The sequence below is a fragment of the Musca vetustissima genome, unplaced genomic scaffold (genome assembly GCF_032173495.1).
Source record: "Musca vetustissima isolate MV318-11 ecotype Yass unplaced genomic scaffold, APGP_CSIRO_Mvet_v1 utg2798, whole genome shotgun sequence".
NCBI lineage: Eukaryota > Metazoa > Arthropoda > Insecta > Diptera > Muscidae > Musca > Musca vetustissima.
The window spans coordinates 86396-114329 of NW_026883200.1; the positions used below are offsets into that span (position 1 = coordinate 86396).

The 27934-nt window shown below is 36.4% G+C and overlaps 4 protein-coding genes across 4 annotated transcripts; 2 read left to right on the forward strand and 2 right to left on the reverse strand.

Moving 5' to 3' along the window:
* Positions 1-1929: 1929 nt before the first annotated feature.
* Positions 1930-3751, reverse strand: LOC133330017 (zinc finger and SCAN domain-containing protein 20-like). Its single transcript, XM_061538477.1, has 4 exons — positions 3620-3751; positions 3368-3525; positions 2778-3306; positions 1930-1938 (listed from the first exon to the last, which is right to left on the reverse strand). Exons 1-4 carry the CDS (start codon positions 3749-3751, stop codon positions 1930-1932), a joined length of 828 nt encoding a protein of 275 aa, XP_061394461.1.
* A 2211-nt stretch (positions 3752-5962) lies between these two features.
* LOC133330026 (magnesium transporter NIPA2) lies at positions 5963-10760 on the reverse strand. Its single transcript, XM_061538485.1, has 2 exons — positions 10559-10760; positions 5963-6843 (listed from the first exon to the last, which is right to left on the reverse strand). Exons 1-2 carry the CDS (start codon positions 10647-10649, stop codon positions 5984-5986), a joined length of 951 nt encoding a protein of 316 aa, XP_061394469.1. The 5' UTR covers positions 10650-10760; the 3' UTR covers positions 5963-5983.
* Positions 10761-12659: 1899 nt separating this feature from the next.
* LOC133330030 (rab3 GTPase-activating protein non-catalytic subunit) lies at positions 12660-18703 on the forward strand. Its single transcript, XM_061538490.1, has 9 exons — positions 12660-12742; positions 12804-13110; positions 13166-14097; positions 14169-15033; positions 15092-15308; positions 16754-16878; positions 16950-18018; positions 18083-18280; positions 18527-18703. Exons 1-9 carry the CDS (start codon positions 12667-12669, stop codon positions 18701-18703), a joined length of 3966 nt encoding a protein of 1321 aa, XP_061394474.1. The 5' UTR covers positions 12660-12666.
* A 4206-nt stretch (positions 18704-22909) lies between these two features.
* On the forward strand, positions 22910-27173 carry LOC133330032 (PIH1 domain-containing protein 1). The gene is made up of 5 exons (XM_061538492.1): positions 22910-22978; positions 23050-23182; positions 26044-26723; positions 26914-27057; positions 27135-27173. The coding sequence occupies exons 1-5, from the start codon at positions 22910-22912 to the stop codon at positions 27171-27173; spliced, it is 1065 nt and encodes a 354-aa protein (XP_061394476.1).
* The last annotated feature ends 761 nt before the right edge of the window (positions 27174-27934 follow it).

A 27934-nucleotide genomic window follows, 5' to 3' on the forward strand; every position in this document is an offset into this window, starting at 1 on the left:
CATGTTCTACTTAAAAATTATTGGTTGTTATTTAATATGATTTTACTTAAGTTTTCAAAAGCAATGTTTGGGAAAATCGCAAAAAAATCCCAATGAAATTAAATTAAATGTTAGGTGGTAAAATTATTATGATATTAAATCATTAATATGATTGTATTGAGATAGCCGACATCTTTCTCTGAAATTATTCGCCAAGGTGTTTTTTCTATCCATCACCAAATCAAAACCAGTCAGGGTATGTAGTCTTCTAGTTGAATATAACTATGGTTAATTGTAAATCATTTTGAATATCTTATTTTGCGAAACTTGTAGTTTTTTAATGTGGCAATATGATATAGAAGCTCATACAGGAACACAATAGTACATCACCGAAAATTTGATTTGAAAATGAGTATCTTATTTGTAAGACTTAGTTCAGACTTCCTGTTAATTAGGAGATACATAAGCCTGGCGAGTTTATTGATTTTGTCCACTATGTATGAAATGTGATACTTAAAACATAATCTTTCATCTATTACGGTGCCGAGATATTTGACATTATCTTTTCACTCCATTGAGCAGTTGTTAAATAGTAATGGCCGTTAAGGGACGAAACATGATTTGCGTCTTCTTGTAAAATATATATAGCTTCAGTTTTATCATGGTTCAACAAAATTTTCTATTTTTGAAAAAATCAAATCATTCTTGGATGCCATTTTCCAAATTTAGCCAGTATATCGTTCGCATAAAAATCTGAACATAAAATAGAGGTGTCATCAGCAAAAACAGATGCGGTTCATCCAATTAGTGATGTGCATGTCAGAAATATAAATATTATATAAAATAGGTGATAAGTTAGAAGCTTGGGGAAATCCTAAATTTGTATACCTGACTTTGGAAGAAGTTGTTCCGATATACACCTTAAAAGATCTTCCATATAAAAAGTTTTGAATTATTTTAATGAGTTCCATGGGAAAATTAAGTTTTTTTGTTTAATATGTGAAGGAGCTTTAATTTCCAATAGAACCATTCCCGTAGATTTTCCCTCATTAAAATTGTTGGAGAACAAATTCTTTATTTTAAGCAGAGGATGTGTTGTGTTATGTTCTTCTCTGAAACCGAACTGCTGTTGAAGAGGGATTATATTGTTTGAGTGTGACAAAATTCAAAATCTTATGCATTATAATCATTTCCAATATCTTGCTTAATGATGACAATAGACTAATCGATCTATATGAAGCGGGATTTTCTGGAGACAGGAGTTTTGGATCATTTCCAATCAAAAGAAAAATACAAATTTATAAGGCAGGAAATTAAAAATGATTGTAATATATTTTTTGCTTTCATAAGCAAATGTTTTAAACATTTGTTGTTAATACCGTCCAATCCTGGAGATTGGATGATTGTATTTCTAGGATGGTTGTATTAACCTCGGAAATCGTTGTAGGGTTGCTATGATGATTAGACATGTTGTGATTGTTTAGGAAATGAGTAGCATATTATTTCGCATTTATCCATCTGGGAATAATAAAATTGATTATTTTGGGATATATGTAAGGTATATTTCGAGTTTTCCTCTTCAAAATTTTAGAAATTTTCCAAAGTGGTTTCGATGAATTGTCCAATTCAGATGGTATTTTATTCATCAATATTCAATATTTTAAAAAATTTAGTATAGATCCCCTTGGGGTCCTGCCTAAATTTTTGGTAATACTATCTTCAACGGCATCTTGATTTATATTAGTAAAAGTTTTAACTTCCGCTTCAATTTGGTTTGAATCAGCACACACGGAGGGTGTTCAGAAGTTGAGACTTTGTTTTTAATAAAGCTTTTAAATCGGAACCAGTTAGCTTTATTATAATTGTAATAAATGTTGGTCAAAGTAACTGAACTTAAATTGACTTCGCAGATAACCGGCAGATGGTCAGAGCACAGATCGTTTGTGGCTTTTATGATAGCTATATGAACAGAGATATTTGTTAAAAATACATCTAAATTGGACGGACGTCTTCCAATGTCTGCTGGTATGTATGTTGAGGTTTGAGGGAATATAATTTTTAATAACTTTTTTAAGCCACCTCTGTAGTTTCTTTATGTTGCAATTTGCTGCCTCCGAAAATAATGGTGCACAATAATAAAACATTGGTAGAAAATTAATGTTATAATCAGTTCCCTTAGTTGAAAAGAAGCTTAGAGGATCTCTGTATCGACTTTTTATCAATTCCGCTGCCTTCCAAATAGCGAAGATTTCAGTTGGGAAAACACTACAGTTGCTATCCAGCTTGTAGGTAAGCTCAAGGACTAGTTCAAGGACCGTTTCCAGTCGTCTCTACTAGGAATAACGTAATCTACATTGACAAATCTCAGGACTGGTGATATATAGTCGCTTAGTTTTACGTGTTGGTCTACCGTCATACCTAGTTCGTTCAGGATACATCCATGTTATGTGGGATCTAAAGCTAGGCATCATTAAATTATAAAAAAAGTAAAACCAATATTTCGTTGAGGCAAAAATACATATACCCTCAGCACTAGCCATGAGGCTGGCGCATGCCTTTCATAGGTGCCTCTCATTTTTCCTTACATCTTGATTTTCAAGACACTTTCCATCATCATTCATTGCAGTATTGTGTAGTTCCTAGTGGAACTTGGAAACATGATTGCAATTAAATGTTAGTTCTGCTATTATGGAGAGTATATAAATTTCGGCCCGGCCGAAGTTAACACCATTTCTATTTCTTTATAGGAAATTGTAATTTTTTAAAAAAAAAACAACAATTATTGGATCCGTACTTACCTCACATTTGAATGGCCTCTCTCCCGTATGGATACGTTTATGTATTAACAAATAACCTTTGTAATGGAAAATCTTGCCACATTCTAAACATTTATCTGGAATTTTTAAAGCTTTCTTCATTTTTGCCAATGGAATATTACTCTGCTCTGGTGGTTTCTTATTATCCTCTGCAGGCTGTACTCTTTCACAATTAACGTTTGCATTATGAAGACTTTCAAAATTATTATTATCACTATTATCATTATGCGTCATTTCGCCAATTGCCGTGGAAGAAACATCTAATGACATACGAGTAGTAGTTCTACCAAATACATCACTCAGTGTTTCATCCGCTTCGGAACGTGTCAGGCTACTAACATCAATTTCAACATCATTCAGCAATTCAACATCATCACCGACAACTTCAACAATATCATTGGTGACATCACGATAGAACATCATATCACATAGGTTGGCAACCGATACACTATCATCGGGTGTATCAATCGGTTTGGGGGATATGGCGTTGTTGAGCACTGAACCAAGATTACTGGAAGAGAAATGTGAATATTAAAAAAAAGTGAAACTGATATATTCTGTAATATACCCACCTTATCGTTGGTTGGGTGGGGGGTGGTGGAATACCAAAAAAATATTCCCTTAAACGTCTTTCCGATGCTTCAGCCAATTGTTGCAGATTGTAGGCATCCAATAGCCGGTACAGACATGATTGACACAACAAAGCGGGGAAAGCCGATTCATCATTGGCCTGTAAAAAGCGATAAAAAAATAAATTGAAAAATAAAGATATAAAAAACAGAAATATTCAACAATCAAATCAAAATCGTTCATGTGCAACTTACATTAACATTGACAATTTTAAGCTTCTGCATCATTTCAATGGGCCGTATTAGAAATGTTGGACTATATATCGACACCAGAATATCATTTTTCAAACAAATGCGACAAATTTTATGTAACGACAGAGATTCCATGGCGTTTTCGCCTTTTATCGGCAACAGCTATTTCCACATAAAATAAACAAAACAATTTTGTAATCCTTGTTGATAAGCAAATCAGAGCGTATCCTTTCCTTTCAATTATTTTCCCGTTAGAATATTATGGTTACTTTTTTATACAAGTAACCATAACATGATTTAATAATCCGATTAGATAAACGTAAGTTTTCGTTATGTGCATAACGTACGTAACGTTTAAAGGATGTGATTATGAACATTTTAAAGCATACTTTTAGGATGATAATAAGTCATACAAATGGAAAGGTAAGGATTGGGGATAAGCAGTCTCTAATATGGCTGCAGCACTCTGAGAAGGTCAGGTCCATTGTGATCATCCACGAAAAGAAAAGGATATGGAGAGATCTATGGGGGAGAAAAAAATAAGGGGGATAGAGAGAAATTAGAAGCTAACAAGGAAGTGTGAAAAGGTAAGTATGAGATAGTATCGATGGCTATAAAGATCGAACAGGAAATATATTACCTGCCAAGGTTGCAACCACTTTAGGTTTCAGGTGCCAACCACTTGAGGTTTCCAATTATGCTGTAGATTAGAGCAGGTTCCATTGTTGAGAAGAAACTAAGACTCGGTGGAAAGTGAGCAACCAACAGTCTGTGCCGTCTGTAGGCCAGGACTGGACAGCGACACAGATGATACTAAATTGTCTCCTCCTCGTCAACGCAGAGTCTGCAGTAATCAATAACATCATGGTCCCATTTACTGGTAAAGGCCCTGATATTGCAATGACCAATAATGATTCCTGTTATTACTCTTATTTCAGCTTTTCTCAGGTTCAACAGTGAATGTGTCCTTTTGGTAGACAGAATCGGCCAAATGGATCTTGACACTTTGCACCTAGGTTCGTTGTGCCAAAGTTCATAGGCTCTTTCGTCGAAGAATGCCTCACAGTTCCGATTAAGTTGACATATTGGTGGTTTGATTGAGGAATCAATTGCTAGATCTGTAGATTGAGATCCTCGTCTAGCTAATTCGTCTGCTTTTTCATTGCTTATGATGTCACGGTGTCCTGGTACCAAACACAGCCGATAGCTGTAAGTGAGTGTTTCCAAAACTGCTCTACACTCGAGGACGACCTCAGATTTGATGGTTTTAAGAGCCGCCTGACTATCCACAAAGATAGTCAGCGGTTCAAGGATCTCTGCATCCAGACTTTTTTATCAATTCCACTGCCTTCCAAATAGCGAAGATTTCAGCTTGGAAAACACTCCAGTTGCTATCCAGCTTGTAGGTAAACTCAAGGCCTAGCCTTTCACAGTAGACGCCAGCCCCTGTACCTTCTTCCATCTTGGATCCGTCTGTATAGAAAGCTAGACCATCCAGAGGAGGGTTACTCCGGCGCCAGTCGTCTTTACTAGGAATAACGACATCTATATCACCAAAGCCTTCGGTTTGATATTTCCTTCGAAGGTAAGCGTATCCCCACCAACCATAATCCGAAAAATCCTTTTGGTGGTCTCCGACAACCTCCTTTACTTCTCCTCACAATGCAACTACGTAAACCATAAGGTGAAAACTAGGAATAAAATTCTGAATGTTTTGGCTGGTTCCTCCTGGTGCAAGGATAAAGAAGCGTTGGTAACGCGACATACAGGCCATCAGCCAATTTGTTTTTCCGGCTAGCCTCTTCAAATCCTGACTCCATTAATACAAGTTAATATATATTTCCAATATTTTCAGGAAACAACTTTCAACAACGGCCAACCTGTTACAACAACAATAGGTTAGTATGGGGAAAATCGGATAATACGGTCGAAGTATTTGATGTCCTTCCGAATGTAATTTAAATACCACTTACCATTAGACCAGAAAAAATGAAATAAAAATTATAGACTCTTCGCATATAGTCTTTATTCTCAATAAAAAAAATATTTGTTCTCTTCTTCCGTTTTCTTTTCTTCTTCTTACAATTCTAACTTATATACTACAAAAATAAAGAAGTGTATAAGACTTATTCCATAGGACTTTGGATTAGATCTACATCATTTACAATGTATAATAAAATTAATTACAAACAAAACAACAATTTTGATAAAAAAGATAATAAAAATAACACAATAGCAATGTTCGAGAGAAGGGAGAGGAGGGAGGGAACGAAGGTTAATGGAAATAGATAATAGGCCTTTAAGTAATTTCTTTATTTTTCTCTTTTATCAAGTAATTTCTTACACTTGATAACGTTGCTTATTATGTCATGCCATACGATATATGTCACCAGATCCATATGTATAACGACGATCTTTCAACGTTGGTTCATCTTCGACCATTACTTCATCATCGTATTGATTTAGTTTTTGCATTTTTGGACGCATAATACCGCGCACATCGTTCAACGATATGTCCATATCTTTGAAAGCATTCAACATAAATACTGCACTTATAACTACAAGGAACCCACAGATATCGCCTAGAATATCCTCAAAACGCATATGGGTAAATTCTTTAAATAATATCGCCGATGCGGTTATGACCAGTGTTGTAAACATTACATAATAGATGGGTGTAACTATGCCCGTATTGAAAATATCCAAAGCCTTGTTGAGATAATTCATTTGTATGGCAATAAATGTCACGGTGACCAATATCAGAAACCATGGCATCCAAGTGGCAAAATCATTTCTACCGGAAATTGTATCACGTATCGCTAAACCTAAGGCTTTACATGACATTACCGTTAAGGAACCAATGCCGGAACATAAAAATATATAAATGACGACATTATTATGACCGTGTCGGGGTGCAACAAAAAATGCCACAAATATTGTGGAGCCAATAATGAGTATAACATAGAATATAAAACCAGGATCTTGCAATTTTTCAAACAGTACATCTAAATCTTCGATTTCTTTTTCCTTCGGTGAGTGTATGACGACAATCGTTGATCCCACTATACACAAGAAACAGCCTAGTTTTCCAAGTAAATTGAGTTTTTCATTGAGGAATTGTGATGCCATAACAGCGGATATAATGACGCTCAATGCGCCCAAGGGCGTTACCAATGAGGCTGGTGCAAAAGCATAGGCGGCAAAATTTGCTGCTTCTCCAAGGCCCACTAGAATGGAAAACAAAATAGAAAAGAGGAAGGAAAAGACACATTAATATTTATTGATATAAAACAATTAGTCATAGAAAAATAAGTAGAACAACACGTCAATAACAAATTGTGGACCTATGACTAATTTCTTCAAGAAGATTTTAAAATCCTAATAGAGAAAAATCATAAAATATTTAAAAAAAATTATACAAGACAAAAAGTATTGCTATGATAACACATAACAATATGTAAACTTAATGCAAGCTAACTCAGGACCTTATATTGGGAATTTTATACCAAAAATGTTCCTACATACGATAGCCCCGAATCAAGCAAAAAGTCTAATTATATTGAAAAACATATTTGAATTTTCTTCAAATGCTTCCAATATTAACCAGAAGGTGAAAGCTAGGAATATAGTTCTGAAAACTTTGGCTGGCACCTCCTGGGGCAAGGATAAAGAAACGTTGGTAACAACATATAAGACCATAGGTCGTTCTATCCTTAATTATGCTGCCCCAGTCTGGACTTCTTTCCTTAGTGATACACAATGGAGAATAATGCACTCCGAATTTCAACCGGCTGTGTCCAGAAGACGAGCGTCGATCACCTCTACGAGGAAACCAGAATGCTGTCATTCAAGCAACATGTGTTGTTGACTAGACAGTTCCTGCTGGCATGTTATCTGCCGTGTCATCCCAACCATCACACATTGATGGCAGATCCACCTCCACGACACATCCGTCAAAATTTCCGGCGCTATCTTGATGGCATCCAAGACGACATTCCATCGGACGTCAACAGATTGTCGATCGCGAACGCGAGAAATCCCTGCATAAACTGGAGGTCTCCGAAGCCATAAATGGCTATAGATGCAACATAGTCCATCCTGCAATTTCAGACAGTGAAATTCTTCTTCCGAAAACGCATTGACCCCGGAACCCTAAAAATAGATGTCCCTTCTGTCAGCAAAGCGTTCACGACACACTAGGCCTATTCTGTAACTTGTTGAAAGTTTCTGAACGTGTCCAGGATACTATTGATTTCTGACACGCTAGCTCAAGGGGGAGAGTTATTCAGAGAAGGTTTCCAACCCTTCCAGGGAGAGAATCAATTGACAGAGTCTTTGTGCTGCATTGACCAACATGTATTACTCGGAATTGGTACGACTGGGATTCATCCTTTAGTTCTATTTGTCAAAACGCGTACTTCAGGTCGACGATGCTGATATAATGTATTTGATCTATGTGACTCAGAATCAGTCAATATTTTCTAAGGGATATGTGTCTTTCATAGTTAGTGCATTCAGTTTTCGAACATCCATACATAATCGGTTTTAATCGGATTTTCAAACTATGGTGGTTCTGTCGCTTCACAATGTTTCGCTTTCTTTAATAACATTTATTTATAAACGAATTCATATATTTAAAACCAGTGCGTGGTTGCGTATTTTATGGTATTCTCACGGTTTCTTACACAAAATAGTGACTGCCTCCATTTATATTTGCCAAAACGCGTACTTCAGGTCGTCGCTACTGATGTAATGTATTTAAGACGGCACCTATTTCTATTTGCCAGAAGGCTACTTCATGTCGTCGCTGCTGATGTAAAGTATTTGATCTATGCGACTCAGAATCCCGTCAATATTTTTTAGAGGATATGTGCATTCAGTTTTCGAGCATCCATACATAATCAGTTTTAACCGGATTTTCTAACTACGGTGGTTTTGTTGCTCCACGGAGTAACACTTTCTTCAATAACATTAAGTGCGCGCTTGATGTTTTTCTTTTAAACGATTTTCAAATATTTCAATATTTATTAAACTTCAACCGATTAATTGATATTCTGTCCTCATCTTGGCTAGGTGGTATACAATTTATACCGTTATCTCTAATTGGTTCTGGGGTATCTTCTCCACCGTTACTCTTTGATACCAAAAGCTTCGTAAAAAGCTCCTTCCAGATCCTCAAGACATTGTCTGTAACAATCACCAGGTTTCCTTTTTCATCCCTACAGGTGAATCTGCCCGCAACAAAGCCGTCGGTTTGGTGTTTTACTCGTTGGTAACTATACAAAAGTATAACTTTTTTCTTGTGGAAATCCGTATTAGTAGATAAATGCTTCTCTAAAGTTCCACTTGTATCGTTGTATTTTCTCATGATTTTTTAAATTCACTTAAGCAATATTTTGAAATTCTGATCACAAAAATGTTGTTTTCTTAAAGAAAAAGTCCATATTTCCAGAGATAGGAGTCTCCAAAATTCCGAGTTGCAAAAATATAATTATTTTATTAAAAAAAAGTCAATGCTTCCAGAGGCTTTTATTTTTTAATAATTATATTGGGAGGCCGGCCTTTAACCGGGGATTTAAGACTGTCTCTTATTGACAAATGGCAACTTTAGAGAATCTCCTCTTAAAAAAATTTTCTGTCCCAATACATTCACTCTTGAATAAATGTCGTAACCCATTAAGATGATAATGGAGTTTAATATATCAAGACATATGGACTTCTTCGAAAAGAAACTACATTGTTGTAATCCGGACTTAAATAGCTTTGCTCGGTTGCGAGATCTCCTAGTATATTTTTGGCCGAGCCGTTTGTTTCGACAGGGAGATCCTGTCCATTTGGAGCTCACGATGAAGAGCGTGCGGATAAGTTCTTTTGAACTTCCTTAGGAATTTCATCTTGTCCTTGAAGAGATGACCTCCCTCTCCGAAAGCAAATTTGCATCTCGACCTACGAATTTGCGGATATAAGATACGGCACGTTTATAGTGCTTCGCATCGGATGCTTCTCGGGCAGTTCCGACCTTTGAATCTTTCTCCGTTGTTGGGGTCGCTTCAGTCGCGGTCTGCCTTTGAACCTTATTGCCGGCAATTACCGACACAGGACATGTTGAAGTCAGACTTGAATTCGGAACCTGTGTAGACTTGGCCAGAATCACCGTAGTGTCGAGCTCATCATCAGTTAAGGTAAGATTTAGTAGCAGTTCCTCCGGAAGTATATCCACACTTTGCTCTTCCGGTACAAACCTGTCCAGCTGCTCGAAGAGTTCCATGTAGGTCGTCCCCTCCCTGAACTACAATCGTTTTCCATTTGAATTGCCGGGTTGTCATCTTTATTTGGGGTGCCAAGGCATCCACATCTAGAACAGCCGGATCACAATCGTTTTATCACGACGACACGTGGCTTGGGATCTCACCAACGATTGCGCCCGTATTGGGTTACTAACTCTCTGCACCGTAACTTTATTTTTCTTATTCTTATTTAAAATCTTAATTCATTATTTGAAGGGCAATACCCCGATCCATTTTGGTCCACGGTGGATCCGAAGACACCAAGGTTTTCACGAAACGCAGAAAAAAATCCGGCCTAGTTTGACCTAGGTCAGCTCCACCCTGCACATCGTAGAAATCACCTTCCCATCCACCACCTGGGAAGACGCGACTAGTAGGAGATTTGCAACTCCCCTACATAAGTAATCAGGTACCTTAAACTAGACTTAAACGGATTTGTCTTTCTTTTGATGGAAACCTTATTCACTATGGAAACCTTAATAATAAGACAACGCCCTGTCCGTTTACATGACACAGATATGTCAGAAAACAAAAACAATAAATACCATTGTAACATCTTAAGAATTCCTCAACATCAATGGGACACATACAAACATACAGCATTATCAAATTAGTATTGCAATATGTACATATATGAATGCACTGGTACACTTACTTGTCAATAAACCAGCCCACCATATCCACTCCTTTAAATAACCGAATCCCCCTGCTGATGCTCGAAGTTCACCATGACGATTCAGGCGCATTAATGCCTTTTTCTTGATAATAAAACTGGAACCAATAAAGAAACATGAACTTATGGCGAGGCCAACACCAATGTAGAAATCGGTTTGTCCATAGAGTTCTGATAGGGACGGTGATGAGGTATTACTAACGGCACTAACATATCCTCCTCCATTATTGCCATCGGTCATCATCGATGGTGAAGAACCGCCGCCAACGCCAGCACCACCAACTTCAATAGTCATTTGTTTTCGTTCAATTTACTTCAATAGAAAAAAAAAACATAGATAAAAGATATGTTTGTTTCTTATCATTTCCTTGTTTTCGTGGTGATTTATAATGTAAATTATTACCACCTTTGAAATTATGACTCACCTGGGATCGTTTTAAAATTCTAAATAAAGAAATCAATATTCATACATTTGCATGAAATGTTATTTGATTTCCTAAAAAAAATACTGTTTATTCGGATAATAGTTCGTAAATCACAGAGTGCTTTTATTTGAATTACTAATATTTTCTTTTCGTTTTTCGCCAATGTCGTCGGCTGAGGATAAGTAAATCAACGACTGAATTGAAAAACGTTCCACCTGCTAACGAATGGCAGGAGATGACATAATGGCCGATAAAGATGAACTCAAAGTGGTATATCCCGAATATTACGAATAAGGGGGTTGGAGACCAAATGAGAACCGTATTGTTTACAACATATACACTCACAGTCGTCAGCTGTCGTCGCCTCAATCGAAGCTAATTTGTGAGCAGAACTGCTAAGATAGTGAGATGACGCAGTCAAACAGCTGATTTCTGTATAATAGGTTGGTCCTTTGTTTGCTTTTTCAAAAATATTGTTTTGGGCCAGAAGTAACTACAGTTGGGTCTATATTTCTGTTAACGACAATGTTGAATAGTTTTTATTGCACAATTTTATTATATTAAAAAAATTATAAATAAAATTAGAATAAACTGAAAATAACCTAATAAATTGAAACTAAATTAAAATCTTGGACCCTAATAAAATTAGCAATAATATTAAGTGGTTGGACTCATCCAGAAGGATATGGAGTCCTCCGGCTACATTTTGTCTGCGTTCTTCGACATTGAAGGAGCCATCAACAATGTGAAGCTAGAGGCTATACATTCTGCTCTCGTAAGCTCAGGCATTCCCTCAATCCTAACGGATTGGATTGCTAGAATGCTGAAAAGCAGAATTATCAACTCCTTGGGAGAAATATCCGTGAGGAAATCTGTCAACAGAGGCACATCACAAGGAGGAGTATTATCTCCTCTTCTATGGCTTCTGGTGATAAATGATATACCGCTGAAATTCGACCATATTAAAATAAAGGTTGTAGCCTAGCCGGTGGGAGGTTTCGGCCGACTATTTCAGATATTCTAAAGGGCACCGTTTCAACTCTGTCCAACTGGGCACACGCCAATAGTCATGGTGCTCTTCACTACCTTTTTTTCTCAAAAATGTACCCCAATCTGGGGATTAAAATTTCGAATTCTATTTTTTCGGGAAGAATGCTCTTTTTCGTAATCAGAGCTTATCCGCATAAAAACAATACCCATATCGTCATAGTTATTTTGCGTAATTTTGGAGACCAAATTCTCACAAAGTGTGGATTTTCAAATAAAAATAGATATAATTTTAATCAGGACAACTAGTGTTACTTATAATCATTATGATCCGCGATCGATTTTATATATTTTAAAAGTTCTACCGCTTTTTGAGTACTGGAACTAACCCATTAACAGGAATTAACTGCAAAGTTTGCCACATCAGCTGTTTCAATGCGCATATCGATTTTTAGAAACCTTCTCTTACAATTTTCAATTGTTGTAACTCTTTTTATCGTTTTTGTTTTGATTCTTGACCTTCTATTATTGTCTATTCGCCTTGTATTTATATTTTCTTTGTTACTTTGAAGGCGTCATTCGTTAATTTTATTAAACAAGTAATAACATTTTTCTAGAGCATATCCTGACCTGCAGTCCATTGTGGATCCATAAAAGTGTGAAAGATTCGTATACATTATGTCGTGTGAGGTTAAGACATATGGAAATCTTAAGGATTTCCACAAAGTACAAGAATATTTTGGACTTAAACATGGTGAGGAAAGACATTCGATTTCCCGACCTTCAAAATACTTTGAATTGTTGTATTTTTCCAGATGATAACTGGTTGAGTGGCATCAACTATTCCATATCACCGGCAGGTGAAATGATTGCCATGGCATTGGGTGAAAAATTGGCTTTGTTAAGCTCCTGTTGGGATAGTAAACTGCAAACCTCCACATATACCCTGAGTTGGTGTGGCGAATTGGAGGATCCAAATCAAATTGTTACATCCGTATTGTGTTTACCGATGTTTGGTAAAACCGTGAGCTCGGGAGCCGAGTGGACATGTATTGTTATGGGTCTTAGTTCTGGTATGATGGTATTCTATACCGATTCGGGTATCAAATTATATTCACAGAGGTATGTTGAGTGTGGCAACAATGGGTATTCTATATATGATCGATTATTTTTTCAGTTATCACGAAAGTCCGGTACAAGCCATTAAGGCCTACACACCTCCACGACATTCCGAAGCAGATGCCTTTGTCTATATTGTATACGACCATTGTGTTTGCATATTAAAAGGTTCCGATTTAATACCACACCTGAATAATTTACGTCACAATCTCAATCGTAGTGTGGGTCGTATGAATTCCATTGCTGAGACTGCTGATTTACTGCCATTTCAAAAATTTACATTTCCCAATGAGAGGGAGACAATTATTAATGATGCCATAATTGATGCAACCCAAACGCCCCGAGTCTATGACAACATTGTTGATCAATGTGTTTCATTTGGTTATCATGCTCGGGTATCTTCGACCACTATGAAAAGCTCCACGGTTGTGGGTGTGGGAGCTGAACCATGTCTGGGTTATTACATGGCCGAAGAGGGTTATAAGGCAATCTCAATAGGGGAAGTGGCCAAAGATGTTATTGGCATGGCCTATCGTAATATTATGGGTAATCTTTTTGGTCGTCCGGCACCACCACCCACACCCTCTCCAGAGGAACAACCCGCCATGGGAGCGGGAAAGGAATTGAAAATGCGCACAAAATGTCAATTTTTTGATGAAAAACGGGATGGCAATACAATTGTAATAGCCCCCAATGGCCGTCTGGCGGCTGTAATTGATAGTCTGGATAGGGTGTTGTTGGTGGATACACAAAGATCGGAGATTATACGGGTTTGGAAGGGCTACCGTGAGGCTCAGTGTGCCTTTGTACCGGTCAAAGAGAAAACCTTAAAGGGGGTACAGACTTCGAGGAGAAAAACTTTGTTTTTGGTTATCTATGCACCACGTTTGGGTTGTCTGGAAATATGGCCACTGCAACATGGACCCAAGGTCGCTGCTTTTACGGTTAGCAAAAATGGACAATTGGCCTACAATACACATGGTCTGCTGGGTAAGTTGCAATGTAGATAAATGATATTAATTGGAAATAATAAAATCTCTTTTTTTCTATTGACTTCCAAGGCCTCACCCCGGACAGTAAAAACCGTACACATATCAGCCCCTGCCTGTTTTTGGATCCCAGCGATGCCAGTGTCAAAGAAATTCAAATACCCTTTCATTACGCCCTGAGTACGACCAATTCGGCCACCTCCAAAGATATCCATCTGCTCAGACGTTTAAAAAATCTCCTTCGATCCAGTGATAACACCAAATTGGACATAGAAGAAATTAGCTCAATGGCTGCGGATTTTCAAACCATTGAAGTGAGACAACAATGTCTGGAAATGATATTGAAAAGTAAACAATTACGTGCTCCCATATTCCAAAGTATAATCAATGCATTTGATTTGACGCTACAACAACAAATTGAAAATCCCGAAAAATATAACATCAAGTCACTCGCAGATTATAGACATTTTCAAATAGTTATACGTAACTATAAACGTCTATGCGTATTCTATATGGAAATGAAAGTACCACAAAAACGAGAATATGTTGATACCCTGGAATTGGATGAAACGGATTTGGTTATAATACAACAATTGGTATTGCTGCTAAGTGAATCGTATCTGCTAAAACAACAAATGAATGAATTTGGTACTACGGTAAGGGGTGTAACTTTTGGTGCTGAATTCGATGATGTTGGAGAGTTTGTCGAGTTCTTAAACATTTTTCAAGTTGATCAGGAATCTTGTGTACCGCTGCTTAAGGAGAAGTCCAGCAATTATGGTGAAGTTAGTTCGAAATTATTTAATCATTTCTTCACCCAAGGCCTGTGTTTTGATCAATTTAAATTGGCCGCAGAAAAGTCGCTGATACCAAATCAAGATTTATTGGTTTTGGCTTTGTACTATTGGCTGGAGAAACCATTTACCTATAAAAATTGGTGGGTAGTTCTTGGCCATTTTAAATGTGTTTTCTATATATTAATTATTTTTTTTTAGTGATGAAGTCATTGCCGATATGTCCCGTTTGGCCGAAATGATTAAAGCCATTTGCCAATTGGCCGGGGATGTTGTCAACAATTATGCCTACAATGCCATTTCACCCTGGTGGCAATATGTTCGAGAATTGCTATTGGATAGTCCCAAATCGTTGGGTTTACTTGTGGCTATTGTCTGCAAAACTGTGGCCGTATCCCTGAGAAGAGAATTTAAAGAGGTAGGTCAATGAAATACCTTTGATTTTTTTGAGTATTGTGCCGTATACGATTTCTTCATCGTAGAAGCGCAAAATTATTCACTACGCTTAATCCGGATGGAATATTTATGATAATAGCGAAGCAGCTTGATGAGCCAGGAGTAGAGTACCTAACCAAAGTCCTCAATTTGTCGTTACTTACTTAGCTGGCTTGTGGCAGAACTTTCGTTCCATAAGCAGATCTTAAAAAAAGACTTCAAGGTGCGTCGGTCTTTTGCGCAGTTTTTCCAATTTGAAAGACCATATTCGGCAATGCTGTCTTCCAATTGATCTTTCCATCTTATTCTTGGCCTTCCCCTTCTGCGTGAAGTAGCACTTTTATATGCCTTCTGGGCTGGGTCATCTTCATCCATTCTCACAACATGACTTAACCATCGTATTCGCTGCAACTCAATACGTCTAACAATGCGACGGTGATATTAACCGTCAACGGTCCATAGATCTTTCGGAGAATTTTTCTCTCAAACAATCCAAGAGCTACCTCATCTGCTTGCCTAAGTATCCATGCTTCAGATCCATATATCAGTACGGGTAGTATCTGCGTCTTGTAGAGTGTGAGTTTGGGCTGGCGGGAGGTGCCCTTGCTTTTGAGTAGCTTACACAGACCATAATAGCATCTGTTTGCCAACACTATCATTCTCCGAATTTCAAAACTGATGTCATTAGTTTCATTTATAGTGTACCAAGGTATATAAAATCTTTGACTAGCTCGAAGCTGTAGTTCTCAAGTTCCACAGTTGGTCCGAGTCTACTGGACGTCTTGCGCGTTGATACCATCAGCTTGTTCTTCTCGCCGTTTACTGCCAGACCCACTTTGGCAGACTCCTTTTCAATTTGTTCAAAGGTGGCTGTTGCCGCTCGCAATGTTCGACCCATTATATCGATGTCATCGGCGTAGGCGTAGGCGAGTAACATGTGTTGTTTGGTGTACAGAGTGTCATTTCTGTTCACCTTTGCCTCTCGTATGCCCTTTTCCAGCAGAATGTTAAAAAGTTCACACGACAAAGTGTTACCTTGTCTGAATCCTCGTTCGAAATTAAAGGGCTCCGAGAGGTCCTTTCCGATTTTAACTGCTGATCTTGTGTCAGTTACAGTTATCCCGCATAGCAGAATTAATTTTGAAGGAATGCAAAACGCATAAACACCTCTGAACGTAGACACTTATGTCGACAAATAGTTGGAATGCGTCGATGTGATTTGCCAGGTTAGAAGCCGCATTGGTATGGTCCAATAATGTCATTGACCATTGACTTCAGTCGTTGACTCGGATTAGTTTATTGAGAGTCCGCCTCACTGAAATACCTCGACATCCGGCTATGAAAGTCGTAGCCTTGTCTTTCATTTTCTTCCTTCATATGCCTAGGTCAAATTTAGTTGATATCTAAATTATTCTTTCGATATTTTAGGGTTCCTGTGATGAAAGTCCCCAACAAGAAGATGATAATTTTGAACGTATATCTCACGACGAAGCTCAATGGGGTCTATTAATTGGCAAACTGGAAGATATTGCAGTATTGGGGGCGATTTTAGAGTAAGTTTTGAAAACAATAACATGACCTATTTTTTAAAATAAATACTATTGATTCCAAACATATAATGTAGATACCCCATAATAAGTCTGGAACCAATAATGCCTGAAATACCCTACGAACAACCCGATTGTAGTTTAAAAGCTATTGTGAGTGGTGGCAAGGGCATCGTTACCGATCTAACTGCAAAATGGTTAATAAACACCCGAATACATCCATCGAAAATTGTAGAGATTGATAAAGCTGAAATAGTACAAGAAAATAACGGTGATTTGAATGCCACAAAAACATCTGCGCTTTATGAAGATTCCGGTGATGCTTTGGATGCTGTACTCATGAAGTTATCTCTGCTGAGAAAACATTTCCCCTTCAGTTTAGAGTCTGGGTCTTTGTTAAGTCTTCTGACATGGCATTATTTAATTTATTGGAGTAAAAATCTAACAAGCCTCGAACATTTTCGTGCTGCCATCGAATGTTTGAAACAATTTCGCACAACCGATTTGGCTTTAAAACATGGCACGGCTTGTATGCTATGGCAGGCGGCCATAAAATATCCACTACAAAGTACAGCAAAGCTAATACATAAAGTTGGTCGCCTGCCCAAGGATAAATTGTGTCAACAGGATATTGAAATGTCGGCCGCATGTGTACCGGAATTCTTAGAATTGTGTCTGGAATTTCTGGAACATTTAAACGAATCGTTAGAGCATCAATCATATGATTTGAAATTTGAGGTATCATTGGCTGAGGGTCAGACACCATTGCAATTTTTGGCGCTGCAGCAACATCATGCCATTAAGGAGCAACTGAAACTACACTATGAGCTGTGTACGGTATTACATTTCATTGCCTTTTTCCAGCTGCGAATATCCAAGCCGCTGCAATTGCTGTTCGATGCCATGAGCAATAAGGCATTCTTTGGTGATATCAATAAGGAATTGAATTTTGTTCTACCGCCAGCCGATATGGTTTTACAACAACATCGCACCGAATTTCTGTGTAAAGTTGTAACAGCCTCCATGGATTTGATAAGAGAAGATTTGGAACAGTTGTTTGTGGCCGAACATATTCAATATATGGAGAAGATATTCAAATTAGCTGATAGTTGGGGTCTAGATCGCAAAGCTTTAAGAAGGCGACAGGTATGTCTGCAATATATTATAGAATGATATAGATTATCCATCTCATATATTTCTTTTTTTGAAGATTGTTGATCTCTATGCCCACGGGTTTGATGCCAATGCAGAGTTATTACTCAATGACATTGCCGAAGATGAATTCATTGGTAGAATGTTACTTGAAATTGCTGGTCGTCGTCTACATTTATATTCCAATAAATCTCAAGGGACATTTTTACAAATTGCCTCGGTTGGCCAACAGCTGTTGAGTTATTTAGATAATCTTGTAAGTGTTGCCGCAGTGTATTATCCACAAAAATGAAAAAAAAGTATACAAAAATTGGTACGCAGAAACACTATTGCTATTTCTTCATCATCTATCTCACAAAATTCATTTATATTTCATCTTCAAAATTATAAACATTTTTATATGTGGCCCACATATCTCACAAATAACAGACGGCAAGAAAATGATTTAATTTTCCCTACTCACATTTTAATTATCTTTCAATTATTTCAATTTCTTACATAGAATGATACAAGTGGTGATTATGATTTACAAATTACCGCTTCGGAACCACATGACATACATCTGAATGCCTTAATTAAATTGGTACATACTGCCATGAAATATATACCGGGAAAGGAATCAGCATATTTACGTATTGGAGCACAAATGTACGATGCCTGTACTTTATTGCAAGAATAAAGTAAGATACAAATTAAAAAAAAGAAAAAAACATGAAAGAAATCTGTAGCCACCGTTAGACATTATCATATTTCAAAAAATTATTATTTAGTTTTGTTTATTATTTTTTTATTAAACATTTTGGTATTCATGATAAAATATTATTTATTAACATAGGTATGAACCTGTTAATATCCAATCTAAGCTTTAAAATTGTATTTTCAATATATAAAAAAACTTATTCACAAATATTAGTTATATTTGTTGCCTTTTTTCTTATTAATAGTTAATGATATTTATTGTTTTTTATTATTAAAGATATAATGAAGAGAAAAAATATATCTTCATATTTGTCGTGTGATATTATCCATTATTAATTATACATCTGGGTAAATATAATAATTCATTTTTTTGTTTTATTATTAGGTTTGTTAGATGACTTAATCATTTGTAAAATGTCGATCAAATCTTTAACAAATGACCTTTAAACAAAGTTTTAACAACTCTACCCTATGTAGGCGTCAGAACAAATAATATTTAAGAAATCCTCACATTAAAAATGGTGGAAAATATATTCTTTATAATCTGGAAAAGTAATTTTTTAATAATCCTCAACTTTAAAATTCTGGAAAAATATTCCTTTTTGTGAAAGTGCTGGTAAAAATACTTTGTTTATTATTATGTCTTGGAAAATTAATCTAGTAATACCCACTTTGAATGTTCTGGAAAAATAATCTTTATAGTATCCTCACGTTGAAAGTCTTGGAAAATAGTCCTCTCTTCAAAAGCCCAGGAAAAATAATCTTTAAAGGAACCTCAATTTTAGAATTCGGGAAAAGGATATCCTTATTTTAAAAATTCGGGGAAAAATAATTTCTATGAAAATACAATATTCCTTAAAAATTCACGCCTTGGAAAAGTATCCCTTAAAAATCCACACCTCGGAAAAATATTCCCTAAAAATCCACACTTCGGAAAATATTCCTTAAAAATCCACGCTTTGTAGTGGCTTGGAAAAGTATTCCTTAAAAATCCACAGCTCCGAAAAATATTCCTTAAAAATCCACGCTTTGTAGAGCCATAGAAAAGTAGGGGAGACTGGGGCACCTTCGCCACTTTTTTTTTTAGAGCTCAATATCTCAGTACTTATTCAACATATATAACAACTTTATGGCTGATTATTGTCCTCAGACACTTAATTATAAAAAATAGTACCAAAAAGATGTAAAAAAAATAGTATTAGTTAAAAAATTTTACAGTTTTGTAAAAAAAGTCAAATTCGCCGAATGTGCCCCAACCCGGGTAGCTTCGGTATTTGATGGGGCACATTCGGCAACATAGTCATAGCCGGGTAATTGTCATCGCTATCAGTCTGGTTGAAATTCTGATCCTCTAAAGGCTCTATTTGGTTTTAATACGCCACACAATGTTTGAATTATAGGACTTTATTTTCTAGCGGCGGACGTTTACATCTGAAGTTCGCACACATCATCAGAAATAGGGGTTTTCTATCGCATTTTCGTCAATACAAGCACGTTTGGTCTTATATATGCAATTTCGAGCCATATTAAAGGATTTGTTTTAAAGACAATAATAAATTTGCACAATCCGTATATGGCCGAATGTGCCCCACTTTAAAATGCCGAATGTACCCCGAATGTACTTTTTATAGTTTTTTTCATTTTTTTCGATCAGTTTTTAAAAACATTATATTTTTAAACATTTCTATAATAATACACATCGTAGTTAACCACTTTTTAATAATATTGTCTTAAAAATTTAAAAAGTTTTATACACGAAATACTTACGAAATGGAATTGAAATATTACAGAAACATCTATAAAAATATAAAAACCCATGTATCTAAATAAGTTTATTAGCTAGAAATTTCAAACTTTGTGTCAGTTATTTATTTCGATATTCGATACCTATGTATCGAAACTAGTGATGTACGGTGAGAGCTTCATATCGAAAACGCGATTGCCGAAGGTGCCCCAGTCTCCCCTATTCCTTAAAAATCCACAACTCTGAAAAATATTTCTTAAAAATCCGCGCCTTGGAAAATAATCCTTTAAAATCCAGGCTGTATAGTGCCTTGGAAATATATTTTTTAAAAATCCAGGTCTTATAGGTCATTGAAAAAATATTCCTTGAAAATTGACCCTTGAAAAATATATTCGTTTATTTTCACGCCTTGGATTTTTTTTTAATTCCAAGCATTTTAAAATTATTTCTTAAAAAATCAACTCTTTATAAGGATTGAAAAAATATTCCACGCATTATAACACCGACTTATAGGGCCCATGGTATAATAATAAAAGGTAACAGCAAGTGTTGTTGTACAAAAAACGATACAACAACCACATGGAAATTTGTTGTTGTAAGTTCTACTAGTGTCAACTCATTTGACAGAAAAATGTAAACAAACAAACAAATTATCTTCAAATTATTTTTATTTTGAAAATGAAATATTTTCGAATCCTCAAAATAAAAATTGGAAAACATGAATGAAAATCTATCAAATTTATATTTCTATCGCTTCCACATCTTTCCTTTAATTGAGCCATTGCCATATATATGTGTAACACATATGAAAATGCTAGGAATAGCGAGTTATTCCTTCAAGAAAGATTTGCTTCCTCAAACTTTCCCAGCAGGCAGATTGAGTAAATTGAATACGGGAGCACATTAATAAAGAACAATTTCAAATTGTATGCGTTCCCAATTTTCCTGTTGGGTGATTTTTAAAAACATAATTTGTCAAATTCATATTGACACTAGTATTACGTTGGAATCAAATCAGCTGGGATTTGCTGTTACCTTTTATAATTGTACCATGTATAGGGCCTTGGAAAATGTTTTGTTTTTAAAATCCAAACATTAAAGGACCTTGGAAAGCTATTCCTTAAAACTTCCAATCATGAAATGACTTTGGAATAAATCTAAACATTTAAGGACTTTGGATTTACTTAAACCCAAACTTTAAAGATTTTTTTATTTATTTATTTTTTTGTTCTCCAAAATTTAAAGGCTTTGAAAGTATTTTCTAAAAACAAACATTAAAGGATATTGGATTTTTTTGCTAAATCCTTAGCAACAAATTTAAATCCACGCCTCATAAGGCCTTGCCGCAATAAATAAAGAAAGAATAAAGGAATCCACGCCTATAGAGAAGATAGATTTTTGGGAAAATATATTTTTGAATCCACTCAATATAGATTCTTCGAAAAATTTATTTTTTAATACACGCCCAGGTGGCTTTAAATAATAACCTTTAATAAGGTCCACGTCTATATGTATATGTTTTTATCGAAGAGTTCATCATCTTTGGGGTCGTACCAGACTCCATTAGGGATTTAAAGTAGGTTTCGTAAAAATATTACAAGGTCCAATATTAAAATGTGCCCAGTTTGGACCATTATATTTATTTATTTATTTAAACAAACTTCGAAGGTACTTACCGAATTTCGGATGCGTAATCAGGACATCAACAGTTTTATATTGACACCCATATTGGTTCATAAAAAGCTGGTAAAAATACTAGGGTTCCATCGGATTTGTGTAGGTCCATATCACCGGAAGTAGGTATTATGAAATTATATCATAGTAATCAGGCCTGTTGGCCTTTAGCTGTGGTAAAAATTTCAAAATGACCCGTGAACGGGCCCAAAACTACACATTTTCCAACATCGTTCGCACCAGACGTAGGAACATTTGTAAATCGACTCAAAATTGTCTGAAATGAAAATTGGTCCAAAGAAACTTGGGACCTCAAACCTAATATTTCGATTATGAACATTTTTGCCTTTGCAAAAGAATACTTTTGATTAATTTAAATACGATTTTGTGTCTCGAATGTTAATATTTTTTTAAAATACTGAACATACATTTTGCATTGGCATCACATCGACCGCCATAATTAGTCCATGAGCGACCTACGTGTGCCTATTATTGTTGTTTGCAAAACAAAACATTGCATGCTGCTACCACTAGAGACGGGTAATTTAGTTCAATGAACGGATGGATTCGCATCATGTGTATATTCTATACTTAGCGTCTAGTTCGCCTGTTTAACGGAACACAATGAGTTCGATTAGTTCATTTCAGTGAATCGATAATTTGAACTAGTTCATAACAGAAACCAAGGCACATTGGACAGACACATAGATTTTTTGGTAAATAATTCGCAAAAAAAAAAACAGCAATTGGAGTCAATTGAAATTGAATATGGAACAGCGAAGAAATTTTCTAGATGCTGATACCAGCATTTTGGAAAATAATTTACGGTTTGTCAAGGTATGACCCGATTGTCATATTTTCGTTTTTTTTTTTCAAATTTGCAATTAATAAGGCATCCTTTGTTGTAGAGTGATTTGGAGGAGAATTTGAATCAATTTTTTGGTAGTACTACTGGTGGCACTAAAAATTTTCCAGTCTCACCAGCATCTAAAACGTCCACCGCACCACCACGTGAATATAAAGTTGTCCAACCAACACCAGGTAGGTAGTTTAATGACTATTCCTATTATTCAAATCCTTTTCAGAAAATTCTGGATATATGTCTGTATTTATTTATTTATTTATTTATAAAATATTACACTTATAGTAAATATAAGAATAATACAGAAGGTAAGAGCATTGGCTGCAAAGGCCATCAGCTAATACTTTAATATAAAGTAGTATGATATGAATTTATTTTTACTTAAATTATTACATTATTTCTTTTAATATAATCAAAAATGAGATTGATATTTTGAGTGTTTATGGTTTTGAGCATATTGTATCCATTGTTTTGTAGAAAAGTGCGTTGTTGTTGAGATAATAGACTACATGATTGCAGTATGTGTTTGACATCGACGATAGCGCCACATTTAGGACATTTGTTGTCAGTGTTCTTATTAATTAGGTGTTGATGAGTTAAAATTGTATGACCCATGCGTAGTCTGGAGAATATTTTAATTTTATTTTTTTCAGCGTTTGGAGGGTATAATGGAACCTCACTAAGTGGGTTTATAAAGCTGTAATGGTGATGTTGTCTGTATGTTTTTGACTGTTGCATAGAAACAAAGTCAATTTAAATGCTCGGCCTGCTAATTTTGACCAATTACGAACGAAAGTAGTGGCGTATGCCGATGATATTGTTGTTGTAGCAGCCCTATTGCTTTTACACAATGGGCTGAGGTGACAGACGTTGGCCGAGTAAGACTCGGGTCGTTTCGGATCGTAGACCCCTCTGTCGAGGAAACGCCGATGATATTGTAGTGCTGATTAGCGGATAATTCCTACCAGCAATATCAGACATTATGCAGGGTGGCCTAGTACGCTTGACAGGGTGGACGCGACAAAATAGTCTTGTAGTTAATATAGTATATAGTCTACAGACGGTTCACAGATGGAAGAAGGCGCAGGTGCGGCAGCTTTCTGTGAATAATTTTCAATTAATATCTCATACAAACTATATAATAAATCAAGCAGAGATTTTAGCAATCTTGAAAGTAGCGGAGTTAGTCTAGGACCTGAGAACTAGTTATCCGATGCCGGTTGTCAGGTTGTGGACCATAAACTCTAGTTTATGATTGTAAATTAACTCTGCGGGATATACGACATTTTGTTACATTTCCTGGTCATGATGACATTAAGAAAAATGGTGGATCGAAGTCAATCGATTTCAACAAGGTGACAGTTTGTCGTGTGTTTAGCATCCTGCTGGAAAAGGCCATTCGAGATGCAAATGTTAACCAAACTCGCCGACGACATCGTCTAATAGGTCGAACATTGCGAGCGGTAACAGCCACCTTAGAGCGAATTGAGAAGGAATCTGCCAAAGTGGGTCTGGCAGTTTAGCATCCTGCTGGAAAAGGTCATACGAGATGCAAATGTGAACAGAAATGACACTCTGTACACTAAACTCGCCAATGCCGACGACATCGTCATAATATCGTCTAATAGGTTGAACATTGCGAGCGGTAACAGCCACCTTAGAACGAATTGAGAAGGAATCTGCCAAAGTGGGTCTGGCAGTTTAGCATCCTGCTGGAAAAGGTCATACGAGATGCAAATGTGAACAGAAATGGCACACTGTACACTAAACTCGTCTATGCCGACGACATCGTCATAATAGGTCGAACATTGCGAGCGGTAACAGTCAACTTTGAACGAATTGTGAAGGGATCTGCCAAAGTGGGTCTTACAGTATATGGCGAGAAGACCAGACTGATGGTATCAACCGGCAAGACTTCAAGTATACTCGGACCAACTGTATACTCGGACCAACTTGAAAACTACAACTTCGAGGTAGTGAACGATTTTATATACATCGGTACAGCCATAAACAAAACTAATTTCATCAGCTTTGAAATCCTGAGAAGAATAGTGTTGGTCAACAGATGTTATTATGTTCTAAGTAAACAATTAAAGAGCAAAGCCACCACTTGCCAGATCAAACTCACACTCTACAAGACGCTGATACTATCCGTGCTATTGTATGGATCTGAAGCATAGGTACTTGCGCAAGCAGATGCGGCAGCTCTTGGGCCGATCTGCGTCGACGATGAATATCGCCGTCGAATGAATAATGCCATCCATGCCCAGCTCAAGAGGAAGTTGATGGTTCACTCAAAAGGGGAAGACCACGAATCCTATGAAAAGATCAAGTGAAAGACAACATCTCGGAACATGGTCTCTCAAATTGGATGAGCTGAGCACAAGATCGATTCGCCTGAAAGTCACAAGCCAGCTAAGTAAGCGAGGATGAAAAGAAACAAATATTATCGAACATCTACTTTGCCGATCCCCCATGCTTCGAGATAGAAACGCAAAACCTTTTCTCCAAAATAAATATAAAATATACCCCAAAATCATTTACAGCTTTGCTAGCTTACAGCTTTTCTTGATGATTAGATGATCACAATGGACAATATGTCTCCGAGTGGAGCAGTTACATATTAACAGCCGTACACCCTGTAACCTAACCGAAGGACTCGGATCAGGGATCATTTTGAAATTATTAACACATGGTTGGATTTTGCTACTATTTGGGAGGTTTTAGATCCTTATTATTATTATTATTATGAAAAATAAATTTCTAATGTTCAGTTTTTATTACGCGACTTTCTCCTGCGGACAGATGCCTAGGTTAAGGTATCGATTCTCATCAACCTGGGATCAAAGCTACAAGTGTTTCAAAGCATTTACTTACTCCAAATATGTATCTCAGCCGTTTCAAAATGATACCCATAATGTCATTTAAACACATAGGAAATATATTGGTTCGCGTATGGATTTCTTAGATAATCCGATTTTTTATTTATAAACCACATCCTTTTAAAAATATACTAATTTTTTATATTTCCCCTCTCTAGGATTCTGCATTAAGACCTTTAAGGTCAACACAAATGAGAAATATTTCATCAATGTGTGCCAGGCTGATGAGATACCACCACCCGAAGACATTTCCGAAGCCCAGCTTACTGAAATACTCAATTCGGATGAACCAAGCTCTTATCGTATACCCATGAGTATTTCTGAACCACGTGTCACCAAAGATAAGTCCGATAATCCTGTCGATGCTGTCGACTTTGCCATCAATCCGAAATTTTTTGCTAAAATTGAAAAATCCGTACTATTTCGTGATTTCTTTTTGGTTTTAATTGCCGAAGCACTCAACGATAAATATAATGTACAAATAAAAGTCGACAAGGCCATTATTTTAACAAAGAGGAAATTTATTGGTACATTGCTGTCACATCGTGTTCGCAATACGGATATAAAGACCGTATTCAATTCATATAAAAATCCCACAGATGATGATTTAAAAAAATTAAAAACTTTGGAAAATTCAAAAGCTTTAGTGCAGGAGATCGATGCCAATGAATTGAAGGCATTGAAAAAGAAGAGCGAAGAACTAAAACAAGAGCAATCGAATCGTATTAAACAGGAAATTGCCCAGGCGGCATCCATAACACCGGAATATAAGTTGCGGGCACGATTTAAAAATGAGGAAGTTGAAGAGGTGCAGGCTGAATTCTATTTACCTAAATGTGTAAGTTTTATATATTATGTAAATTTTTTTAGGTTTACTGCATTAAGGTAGTTGTTGAAAAAGGAATATGGTTAATGAAAAATGACTGATTAAAATCGTACCTTTACAACACCACTCCCTTTTGAAAGCCAAAAGATTTTATTTCCTAATTCATTTCTGTTACAATTAACCATAAATATAATCATTGCAGATTTCCTCCCAAGAATTGACTTTGGATATTGGCGAAGACCGTATTCTCTTGGAGTCCATGAAACATGGTTATCTTTTTGATAAGTTTGTAAATTATCGCCTGAATCAAGATCGAGCAAAAGCAATATTCGATAAAACAAATAAGGTATGAATACTAAATGAATGTGGTAGATATTTTGTGATGGTTTTCATTTACACTTGTTATATTTGTCTTTCTTTCAGATGCTACAAATTCGTATTCCTGTCATACAAGCCAATTAGATTTTAATGTTGTAATCGTTAAGAAATTTACTTTGAAATTAAATAAAAAACATATAAAAGCAAAAGGCACGAGAATTTAATTCAGATACCAATGGCAGTAAAATTTGTTTTTTAGATGACGGGGCTGCCATCTAACGTTGCCTATGAACCACGTCTCCTTAAATGATGTACAATGGTTGGAATCCTTGATTAGTTTAATGTGTCGTCGCCATTTTGCTATGGGTGGTGCTAAATTATTTACTTAGTTAACTGGTTTGTGACAGAACATTTGCTCCATAAACCGAGTTTAAAGAAAAAAATGCTAGACCCGTCGGTCTTGTGTGCAGTTCTTCCAGTTTGAAAGACCATGTTCCTAGATGTTGTCTTCCACTTGATCATTCCTTACGTGAACGATCAGTTGGATCGTTTTTATATGAGCTTTGAGCTGGGGCATCCTCACCCATTCTCACAATATGAGAATGGATCAGGATGACACAAGGTCAGCAAATTCATCCTCATTTACTTAGCTTGCTTATGACAGAACATTTGTTCCATAAGGCGTCCTTGGAAAAGATTTTCAGGCACGTCGGTCTTGTGCGCAGCTCTTCCAATTTGAAAGACCATGTTCTGGGATGTTGTCTTCCACTTGATCTTTCCATCGAAGTCGTGGGCTTCCCCATCAGTTTGCTCGCTTTTATATGCCTTTTGAGGTCGGGCATCCTCATCCAATCTCACAACATGACCTAGCCACCGTAGTCGCTGCAGCTCGATATGTCTGACTA